A 12368-nucleotide genomic window follows, 5' to 3' on the forward strand; every position below is an offset into this window, starting at 1 on the left:
TGTAACAGAAGAACTATCTATGAAAGGTGGAGATAACGAACAGTTATCAATCTCATAACTCCTTTAAGGAATACAAAATAGAGAGCTGGGCAAACACGGACCCCTTGACACACCAGAGGTGGGATCAGGTGTCTAGGAGTAAGTATCCCCTGTCGACCGGTCACACCCGCCGTGATTCCTATATCTTGATCAAGTAAACGAAGTAATGCGTAGCTAAAATCAGTATGTATCATTCTTATCATTACTATTTCCAACCTCGTCCTAAAATGTCACAAATTAGATATAAGATTTAACACTCACACGTACAGTGTACATTATTTAACACTCATATGCACAATGTACATCATTCAACGCTCATATGTACAGTGTACATTATTCAACACTCATATGTACAGTGTACATTATTTAACACTCATATGTACAATGTACATTATTCAACACTCATATGTACAGTGTACATTATTCAACACTCATATGTACAGTGTACATTATTCAACACTCATATGTACAGTGTACATTATTCAACACTCATATGTACAGTGTACATTATTCAACACTCATATGTACAGTGTACATTATTCAACACTCATATGTACAGTGTACATTATTCAACACTCATATGTACAGTGTACATTATTTAACACTCGTATGAACGGTGTACATGTATACGTAAGGACCACAGGCAATTGCATCGCTTGGGGTCGAATTTACTATATAAAGAGTACATAGTAAATTCGACCCCAAGCGATGCAATTGCCTGTGGTAAGGACAGAATGGGGATTATTGACGAGTCCATGATAAAAATAAATGTTCCCACCCGTGCGTGGCGATACGCTTAGATCTTTTCAATCCGCCCTGAGTTAGCACCGCCCATTGCATTGTGACGTCAAATGTGTTGACTGTAACAGATGAACATCACGAATGCTGTATATTTCATTTCTTGCCACTGGTCTTATTTAAGTTACAGAACAAGAAACATACCAGATTTTCTATGTCTCTGCACACATACTCTGCTTTCAGCTATAGTCAATTCAAGGTTATTTTTACACTCAAGTATAGACCCTCATACTCATTAAAGTATATCTGCACGGTTAATATTTCAAGAAAACGGTGTAGATCTACATATGTATAAAGAACTCGATTTACGAAGAAGACTGTCTTTATTTCTCTTGCATATTTACGCATACTTTATTGCTATTGCAAAAAAGTTATTACAGGATTAAACATTCTTTTTGAAAAATTTATCGATGTGTAAACTCCGGACATTTTACTCACAAACTGAATTAAAATGCGAAGTAAGTAAAATGATCGGAGTTTAGACATCGATAAATTCTTCAAAAAGAATGTTTGATTTTTATAATTCCAATTCATTCACTGTATTAACTATTTTTAAAAATTGAATAGTATCCCCACAGTCCGTTATTTGCTTTCAGGCGCGTATGAATATATCGTGTTTTCGGATTTATTGCTGTGTAAACTCTCGTTCAGCTTTATTTTCGTCCAATCAAAACAAGTGTAATAACATTGGAAATATTTACAATATAATTATACTAGCAGAGTTTTCTTGGTTATAAACAAGACTGCGTTAAATTATTGGTGTATATTGTATATATAAAATACATTAAATTAAAAGAAACAAGAGGCCCAAGGGCCACATCGCTCACCTGAGTTACCTTGGCCCATATCTCAACAATTTCCATATATATATGCATGTAAATCCTTTGTCCGTATTGTGGCCCCAACCTACCCCTGGGGGCCATGATTCTTACAAACTTGAATCTGCACTATGTCTGGAAGCTTTCATGTAAATCTCAGCTCTTCTGACTCATTGGTTCTTGAGAAGATGATTTTTAAAGATTTCCTCTATTCTCACTTAAAACTTTGATCCCCTATTGTGGCCCCAACCTACCCCTGGGGGCCATGATTTGAACAAACTTGAATCTGCACTATGCCTGGAAGCTTTCATGTAAATCTCAAACTTGAATCTGCACGATGCCTGGAACCTTTCATGTAAATCTCAGCTCTTCTGGCTCATTGGTTCTTGAGATGATTTTTAAAAATTTTCTCAAATAAAACTTTGATCCCCTATTGTGGCCCCAATTTACCCCCGGGAGCCATGATTTGAACAAACTTGAATCTGCACTATGTCAGGAAGCTTTCATATAAATTTCAGCTCTTTTGGCGCATTAGTTCTTGAGAAGAAGATTTTTAAGGATTTTCCCTATATATTTCTATGTAAAACTTTGATCCCCTATTGTGGCCCTAATCTACCCCCAGGGGCCATGATTTGAACAAACTTGAATCTGCACTATGTCAAGAAGCTTTCATATAAATTTCAGCTCTTTTGGCTCATTGATTCTTGAGAAGAAGAGTTTTAGATGATCTCGCCCTATTTTTGCATTTTTGTGATTATCTCCCCTTTGAACGGGCATGGCCCTTTATTGAACAAACTTGAAAGCCCTTTACCTAAGGATGCTTTTGGGCAAGTTTGGTTATAATTGGACCAGAGGTTCTTGAGAAGATGAAAATGTGAAAAGTTTACGACAACGACGTCGACAACAGACAACGGACAAATTTTGATCAGAAAAGCTCACTTGGGCCTTTGGCTCAGGTGAGCTAAAAACCCACAAAATTAGATTTCAACGTGAGCACTATTATTCAAAAATCATAAGTCCGTGCTGAAAATTGTTCCAACCCGTGCGCGGTGATTCTCAGTCCGCCCGTTGCATTGTGACATCAAATGTTTTGACTTCAACATATTTTATGTACTTGGTCATATGGTCATAATCAGTATAACATAGCCCCCCCCCCCCCCCCCCCCCCCGCTTGAGTATTATATAAAAAAAAAATCCCCCCCCCCCCGCTTGAGTATTATATATATATATATAAATATTCCTTTTCACCCAATTAATCTGTTTTTCTTGAATTCAGACGGTTTTAGATTAACTTTATTACTGTGGGTTTTTGATGAGGACAAATGTATTCACAAGTTTAGCTTTCCTTTCTTCAGAAAACACCTCTCTCTCTCTCTCTCTCCATTTGTATATGTATTATTCCGAATAGTACACTATACAGTTGACGTTGTGCAGTAATGAGAGCAAAATAAGCCAGTAATGACATGTAAAGTCTTTCTTGAAATCTTAAATGCTAACATTAAATTTAAAATCATGTTTGAAATACATTCCTGAATTGAAAGTTGTCCTTACATGTATTTGCTTTGACGTAATGACAGATATTTGCTTTGACGTAATGACAGATATTTGCTTTGACGCAATGACAGATATTTGCTTTGACGCAATGACAGATATTTGCTTGACTTAATGACAGATATTTGCTTTGACGTAATGACAGATATATGCTTTGACGCAATGACAGATATTTGCTCTGACGCAATGACAGATATTTCCTTTGACATAATGGCAGATATTTGCTTTGACGTAATGACAGATACACTGTATTTGCTTTGATATATTGACAGATATTTGCTTTGACGTAATGACAGATATTTGCTTTGATATAATGACAGATATTTATTTGCTTTGACGCAATGACAGATATTTGCTTTGACGCAATGACAGATATTTACTTTGACGTAATGACAGATATTTCAGAAGGACATATACATTTTCACTCATTTACTGTGTATAATTACGCGCGTTATTAACCTACAGCTAGAATCCAGCATGTACCGCGTGGAGTGAGTAGCAATTTACATGTACACACGTTATTCCTAAAAACTAGTCAATCCATACCAGCTTAACGTTTAATCACATTATGTAAATATTGCTTTGACTCTGGTTGCATGATATCGATATCTCTCTATCATGATTTAACGGTAAAAGAAAACATAACAAAATTCAAAATATATACATGTATATTCATTAAGATAAAAAATAAATTGATTTTAAGCATCTAAATTATCGTCAATATCTTGATCCTCCAAAACATCCTGTTCTAAAATAACAAAGTGGTCATCTTCACCGCCGGAAACTTCTCGCTGTCTGAGTTCACTTTCGATTTCATCCAGAAGAACAGACGACAGATTCACTGGTCCCTTTCCTTTACCACGTGACTTTGTCTTACGTAAGTTCCGTTTCCCGATCGGTGGAATATGTCCATGTATCGCGTCCTGTTCAGACCCGGAACTAGACTCCGTAATACTACTTCCGCTATTGCTTTCACCTTTAACCCCACTCTTTTCCCCACGGATGCCGATTTTGTCAGATTTCAGCTGTCGTAATGTAGGACTACTAATCAATGATGGTTTACTGACGTCATTTGACAACCCTCCCCGTAATGGACCGGAGTTGAGGAAAGTTGGTTTGGCCGGTAAATCTGGTTTCTTCACAGTTTTTGAAATCTGTGATTTGACCCCTGTTTTTATTTGACTAATTTCAGGCGATGTGTCTTCCTGGATACTTTTTTTGGTATTAGTAGAAGAGTTTTTAGTGGATTCCGGGGAATCGGGATTTGAGGAACTATTTTCTTGAGACTTGAAATCCGATTCACCAAATCGAGAGCGTATATCTCGTTTCCCGTCCAGGTGCTTTACTTCTGCAAAAAATAACAGGTTTCAACATTAAGCGAGAGAAATTTTCTTCTGAAAAGGGGGATAACTATAACATGCTGCAATGCGATACGGGACGGGGAAAACTTTATACAGGGATGTTCGTCCCCATTCTATTTTCATTTTATTTTCCATTTTATTTTACCCTTGTTGTCAGTGGGCGAATTTAAGACTGGGTGAAATTGCTTTTTCTCTATCACTCTTTTAAGGAGGTATGCTACACCAGAGAAATTTTATATGGAAGAAAAGTGGAGTACATGTACAACAATATTATGAAATTAAAAACTTTCAAATTTACTTTATTTAGTCCAAAAAAAAATTGCAGATTTAGTAGAAAGCAATCTCGAAAATAAAAATTAAAACCCCTGCTGGACTCGAACCCGCCATTTACAGTTCAGTAGTCGACATGTTTTTTTCCTCTCTTTTTGTCGACGTGCTAACCTACTGAGCTACTCAGCTAGGCCCCTGTATACAGTAATTCTAACCAAGTTAATACACAACGAAGAGAACAATTACTGGGGCTACAAATTAATCTGAATACTCCTGATCTCCATAATATTCATATATAACCTCTCTTCAAGATTCACGTCATCAAGAACAAATATTGATAGACTTTTTGAATTACAGAAAAGACCAGCAAGAATCATTTTACACATCAAAGTACCTCATTCAGTGTCAACTTCTTGTATGCAATCAAATTTGAGGTGGATGCCTTTGTCTGACTATTTTACATATCAAAAAGTTATTCTTATGTTTAAAGTTTTACATCGTATGACTCCAGAGTATTTGCATGTTTTTAGATTTTGTGAATAAGGTAAACACATCAAATACAAGACGGAACTCGAATAATTTTATCTATGTTACAAGAGCCAAAACAGAAAATTTTAGATTAATTGATTGAATATTGTTTAACGTTCCTCTCGAGAATATTTCACTCATATGGAGACGTCATCACTGCCGGTGAAGGGCTGCAAAATTTAGGCCTATGCTCGGCGCTTATGGCCATTGAGCAATGAGGGATCTTTATCGTGCCATACCTGCTGTGACACGGGACTTCGGTTTTTGCGGTCTCATCCAAAGGACCGCCCCATTTAGATATTTTATCATTTCAGCAGCAATTTTATGGAACTCATTACCAGATTTTATAAGAAAATGCACAATTACGCCATCTTTTAAATCTCAAGCATGATTTTGATTCTCAATAATATTCAGGTGTTTATGGTCTCATTTGGGTAGTTCTCATCTGTACGTAAATTACTGATATTTTCATGTTTTATGATATTTGTTCTCGATATGTACATGTATATATGTTAAAGACGGGACCACAATGTAAACTAGTTTGTAAAACTAATTGCGCTATCCTGTATAAATAAAGGATATTGATACTACAATCTACACCTGTTATATGGTTAATCGGAAATTCTCAGATAATTCTTTACCTGTGATTAGAGTAGAATTTACACCTGTCGTGTCATTGATTGGAACCCCACATTTCTGGTCTTGATCAGTTGAATCCGGTATCTGTCCAGCTTTCTCATTCTCGTCTGCTGGTTCTTGCCTCTGAATTTGCAGTTGTCGGAATATTTCCAGTTCCAAATGCGACCTTCAGCAAAAGTCCAAACATTATTAATCACTACACACAATAATTCCATAGACGCCTTGTCCAAATTACACAACTGACCACCTGTTCCATCACATGGACAATGTTTATTTTTCTAAATGGGCATATATTATCCATTTCTGCATTTAGAGGACAATATTTATATCATTATACTTTCATTGAAAGATATCAGATGCTGACTGGTCCATTGAAAAAATACATGTACAATAGATGTAACCAAAGGTGCCTTTACCAGGGTTATAGCATTCGCCAACGAGTGATAATCTGTGACATATGATTGATTGTATCTTGTTTTACATCGCTCTTGAGAATTTTTCACTCATATGGAGACGTCACCATTGCCGGTGAAGGGCTGCAAAATTTAGGCATATGATCGACGATTATGGCCATTTAGCAGGGGGTCTTTTTTGTGCCACACCTGCTGTGACATGGGGCCTCGGTTTTTGCGGTCTCATCCGAAGAACCGCCCCATTTAGTCGCCTCTGATGACGAGCAAGAGGTACTGAGGACCTATTCTAACCAGGATCCCCACGGGACCTGTGACGTAAGGTTAAGTACAATTCCAAATATTTGAGCCACCAAATTGCTGAGCAATATTGGGTTAATACTATCATGTGACTATCTAGATATCATTGCAAACCCTCGTTTAATTAGGAAATAAAGTTCGCGTTTTCGTCGATGTTGCAGATTAACCTCCGAAGTCGAGAAATGTTGAATTATAAAAGCCGAGACAATCTCGAAATGTTGTTTGAAGTATAAAAGCCTCGGATTGGAAATACATGTACTTCAAAACATTTCTCGACCTCGGAGGTTATCCTGCAACATCCACGAAAACAAGGATTTTCTCTTAATTCTACTACGACTCAGAAATATACAGCTGATCATTTACCTTTAAAGCTACGAATTAAGTCATTTCGTGACGTCATAGCAGTTTCCAAAACGGACTAGGCCAATTGATGATATCGCAGAATAATGACCGCAGCATTGCGAATTGATGATATCGCAGAATAATGACCGCAGCATTGCGAACTGCAAACCCTGCTTTATGTTTCTACGTTATTTTGAGATTAAGAATGGCGGGCACCTGACAAAGAAACATTCATTAAGCATCTTAGGTTTGACCGAGAATCGAACAGATGCGAAGCGACCACCCACACCACTAGGCTTTCGTAACCGGTCATATAATGTTTTACATGCTGTTATCATTTTGAAGCTGTTTAAAAAAAATCAAAAGGATTCCAACAGTCATTCTATGGATCTTTATGGGAGAATCCAATGGTACGGCCAGCATGGTAATAAATCATTCACATAGGTACCTATACATCTATAATAAAGGATTCGATACTGTTTTGTTAAACTGTATAGATGTGATTTTTTGTTGATAAAAGAGTCATGGGATTTTTAAGGGATATCTGTATTGCTACTTGACTTTTTAGATCATAGCCTATATCGGCTAGAATCGTGAGGCATGGAATAAAGCGAACTGAATCTTAGCAGTATTTCATAAAATTTACCAATATACCTTAGTGAATTATCCTGGGACTTACTCCATTACACAAATACAGATTTTATGAATTGTACGCTTGTGGTTTTGGAGAATATCTTTTTTACAGATTCAGATTCATGTTTTGGAACTCTTTTATACCAAGGAGATATGAAAAGTGATTAGCCAATCAAAATTCATATTTTAAACAAGATGGGTATAAATGAGACTGATATCTCATTAAAAAAAACATGTCTTTTTGAGAACTTCGACGCTCATTTAATCTCAATTAAGATTGTCTGAAGTAGGCCTAGATTAAGGTAAATGACATAGACGTGGCTGAATAAGGGTTTCCTTTCCTCCTTACACTGATAAAGTCAAATATAAGGAAACTCTTTCTAATAACCATTGTAGGTGAGTCAGCAGTTAAACTTGATTGAGACAGTAAATAGAGCCTGAATGAGGCAGCCTATAAGTGAACATAGCGAGACGCTGTCCCGTCGTTTTCTTTGTTTTGATTAACCTTAGAAGTTACCAATCAATCAATCAATAAATCAATCGATTGAGAAGTTACCCGAGCCTCTCCACGGATCAAGCCTATCCTATTTTTGAAAGAATCAGTTCAGTCTGAATTGGGAATGATGAGATTATAAATATTTTTGTTTATTTTTGTACCTTATAATGTTTTGTATTATTTTTGTTATATATAATTATCCCAATTCATATATTTTTGTAACATACGTTCAGTTATACGTCACAATACCGAACTATCACTGCTAATAATCGACTCGGGGCTCTTAGCATCGGTCAGAGGCACATCACCTAAAGCTGGTAACGACTGAATGAAAGCTTATCGATGGGCCCTCAAACTCAAAGATGAATATCCACGAATCAACGAATCTGGCGAGAAGGTCAACCTTCAAACAGTTCAATACCTGATTTGGTTTTCTTGGTCTTTGGATAGATTTTCGGTTCCGATGTTATCTATCTTTAGAAGCTGCGCTAAGTATGGCTCTCTGCAAAGATTGTCTTCAATCTTGTGAACACGATGTTCAAGTCTCCAAGGTTCTAGACAGCAAATGTTGTCTTCAATCTTCTGAGCACGTTCATATCTTCCTTCATCGTGAACCTGTGAAGAGAAACGTCAAGTGCCATAAATCTACCTAGAAACTAAATAAATGCATTTTTAAAAAAACAACACCAGCCATATTAGGGTGAGTAAATCATTGGGGTGTCGTGGGGACATGGTTGAAAATAATGTAATAAAACTAGAATTAACCTCAGATCCACCACTTGATATCCCATCATCCCCCGCGCCATAAGTGCCATCAGAATCTGTGAAGTAGTTGGTGGGTTTTTCAGGCAGACCGTGGGAACCCGACAAAGCTGCGATTCGGAAGAATAGTTCGTCCACTTGATATTCTATTTCAGCCATTGTAAATTCCTGCAAAGAGTGAACACTAATATTGATAGATCTGTCACTCCAAAGACAACATAGACGGATACAGAGATGCCCTTTGAACACAATGTCCGTTTTGAATATATTTGGTTAGATACGTGTAAATATAGGATCTCTCATGGTTTGTTGTTAGATATGATTATTACCACCGCACCAAAGCTCGGGGATAGAAAACACACAACGAGTTCGATAATAAATCATATCCAGCAACAAACCATGCGATTTTTTATCACATATTCTATCCTTACAGAATATTTAATTTGCTTTTCAAATATTCCCATACGTTTACCTTAACCCGAACTTCATTCGTAACATTTCGCCGCTAGAAATAGTTCGCAGGGAAATATAAATAAAAATGGATATTGACTGTCACAATATTTAATTCATAAAAGGTCATTAATGAATTTCGTTACTATTCAAGAAAAATGTCAGTCATCCGAAACTGTGCCATAGATGACGCGGGGTCTTTGTTTGGATTTGTTGTTGTCGCATGAATTTTGTATGCCACCTGTGACAATGAGGGTCGTTCCAGTGTTAGATTTTTCTGTCAGCTGTATTTGTGATGAAATTGTTTTGTGTCCAGTTGATTGTGGCGTATCCACATAAAATCAAAACACCATTACAATTTATTTGTGAATATAATTCATTTTTATGATGCTTCCTGTAAGTTCGGAGATGATTATTTGATGTTTCGTGACGTCATATATTTCGAAGCGCATTATCATCGGTAACAGAGCTTAAGTGATACTTGTAATACGCCACCCGTGAATCTATATTTTTTTCAAAGCCGGAAAAACTTAAATAATTCACGGAATGTCTATAAAACGAATTTTAGGTAATGAAAACATGATAGTTTCGCAGTGATGGCGACATTTTTCCAGAGCAGTTTGGGATATCTCCCTCATTTTTCAGTTTTTGAAGAGCAAATCACTGGACTCACGTGTGTAATCATTGGAGAGTTTCGCTCGCTAATAGACTGTCTCTGTCGATCTCATTTATTTTTTATGTAAATTGTGACAGGCACAGATAGATTAGTTATTCTTACGGAGGTGACTTTTTTGCACACCATCTATTAAAGCCGATGATGAAAATACTGATTTTTTTTGCCAAGAGTTTACCCACCACATTATACCTTATAAGCAGAATTTTAGCGAGGATTTAATTTTGGTATTATTAGCGAGACTGATGAAGTCGCTAAAATTGGATATCGCTAACAATTTACTCCATATCGGAGGTAATAGCCATCTTCCTTGGAATTATAAAGTAGCTAAAATTAGCTCTCGCTAAAACACCACTCATATGGTATGTTGTCATTAAAAAATGTATGCTCAAGATACCTAGCATAACCACCGCCACAGATTAGTATTCACAAATTACACTGCAATGATGAGTTTGTTTACCGGAGGAAGTGTGTTGTCGGGTTCCACTTCCTGTTCTATGTTAATGTCTGAGGCAGACAATCCAGACCAGAGTCGGAGCATGCGCCAATAGTACATCAGGGTTTCCGGTCCGCTTAGTACCAGCACCTTATGCTGTCGCCTCTTGGTTATACGAAAACGATAGGAAAGGAAAGCTACAACCTGAAATTAAAAAAATCATTAATTCTACCTAATAAGAAAGAGCTACATATAGGCATTAGAACAACCTAATTTAGCCCCTGAAATGAATATTCATGTGGAATTTTCAAGATTTGGAATATGCATCACTAGTATTCAAAACTTCCGGTATTTGTGTGACACTACCATGATAAAATGTACACCCAGTTTCGCGCCATTGTTTGTACTTTGATGTCTGGAGTCGTTTTTCACCGAATATGTCACTTTAGCACTTTTAAAAAAAAAAAATCCAAACACGTGGAGCGTTTCAGGGAACATATCCTTTTTCACTATGAATTGGTCTCATTTTTTGATAAATACAAAGCATACACGTGTAAAGCATGTCCCTAATTATGCACACAGTTTGTTTGCGGAAAGGAACATTGAAGAAATTTTCATTTTGATAAAACTTGAAAAATCCGGGAAAAGCCATAAAAATATGAAGCCATTCGTGCACTTGTATCTTATGATCATCAACTGTACATAGAGATTACATCAAAGTAAAGTAACCTTTGCTTAGATCTTGAAAAATAGGTAGTCCTTTTGCGGGTCTACATTAGATTTATACCGTACATTAGTAAGTCCTTGGAAGATTTGACATAAAACATTCATTATTATGTATATCAAGCCCAAAATTGGATACTCACATATGCCGTAGAAAGGCCAAGACTAAGCATGGTGACAAATAGCACGAACATCCGTGTGGCATGGATCAGAGAGGGTTCAGAGGTCAAGTCCACATAGCGCCCATAAAATATGGCAGATACAGTAAATATACTGCTCCAGAAGTCAATAAAACCGAAAAAGAAGGCTCCGAATAAGGCATGTCCAAGAGAAGCGAACGTCAGAAGGATGATTAGCATGAGAACCTGTATGGAGGAAAATAAGGTAAGAAAGCTATGCGTATATACAGTCTCGTAGGGTTGACATGACAGGTTTTGTAAATCAAAAAACTTTGATGTGATTTTATTTGCTTTAGGTAAAAACAACCTTGACACTCTGAAAGTCTATAGGACTGTTTTAACTTATTTTGAATAACTATGATGAAAACTTTTATATTTTGAATAACTATGATCAATGAAAACTTTGATACTATGAATTGCTCAGATAACAAAACATTTTGATTTAATTTTCATTAAAAAATTGGTTACCTGAATTAGAATAAGAGTAATACATTTTAATCTAATTCTTTTGAATATTTGATACTTTGGTAAAACACGTTGATCAGATTACTAGCAAACTGTAGCTTACTACATGTAGGATAGAAGTTTTAATCACGGCTCTGAACATTAATCAAGTGTTATAGATTAAGAATGGGAGAACCTACCGCCAGTAATTTGAGCTCCTTGTGAGTCCGGCTGTAAATTTTACCAAACAGTAGAAACATTCTCTCGAATCGTAGAAGTCGTAACGATTGTAAAATGACAACAAACAACACACAGCCAACCATGCATCGCAATAACTGAAAGTAGAAATAAACGCAACTGTTGGTTTCGAAATATGAAAAATAAGGAGTCTCACCTTTAAAAAACGTTTTAGAAGTGCTGAAAAGTCCCGTTTAGAATCATTCATTGCTAAAACATTAATGTTTTCTAAAATGTTTCGACAAAAATAATACTAGATCCATCACAATGTTTTGATTT

The 12368-nt window shown here is 36.4% G+C and overlaps 1 protein-coding gene across 4 annotated transcripts in view; it reads right to left on the reverse strand.

Moving 5' to 3' along the window:
• Positions 1-3856: 3856 nt before the first annotated feature.
• Positions 3857-12368, reverse strand: part of LOC125665513 (polycystic kidney disease protein 1-like 1) — a 221997-nt gene continuing 213485 nt past the window's right edge. For all 4 annotated transcript variants that reach the window (XM_048898165.2, XM_048898166.2, XM_048898167.2 and 1 more), the window contains 7 exons: positions 12053-12187; positions 11373-11594; positions 10531-10710; positions 8951-9115; positions 8607-8800; positions 6007-6170; positions 3857-4554 (listed from right to left, as the gene is read on the reverse strand). In XM_048898165.2, coding sequence (XP_048754122.2) covers positions 3905-4554; positions 6007-6170; positions 8607-8800; positions 8951-9115; positions 10531-10710; positions 11373-11594; positions 12053-12187 — 1710 coding nt within the window. In that variant the 3' untranslated portion in view covers positions 3857-3904. The remainder of the gene's footprint in view (positions 4555-6006; positions 6171-8606; positions 8801-8950; positions 9116-10530; positions 10711-11372; positions 11595-12052; positions 12188-12368) is intronic.

This window comes from Ostrea edulis, chromosome 10 (assembly GCF_947568905.1).
Source record: "Ostrea edulis chromosome 10, xbOstEdul1.1, whole genome shotgun sequence".
NCBI classification, from domain to species: Eukaryota; Metazoa; Mollusca; class Bivalvia; order Ostreida; family Ostreidae; genus Ostrea; species Ostrea edulis.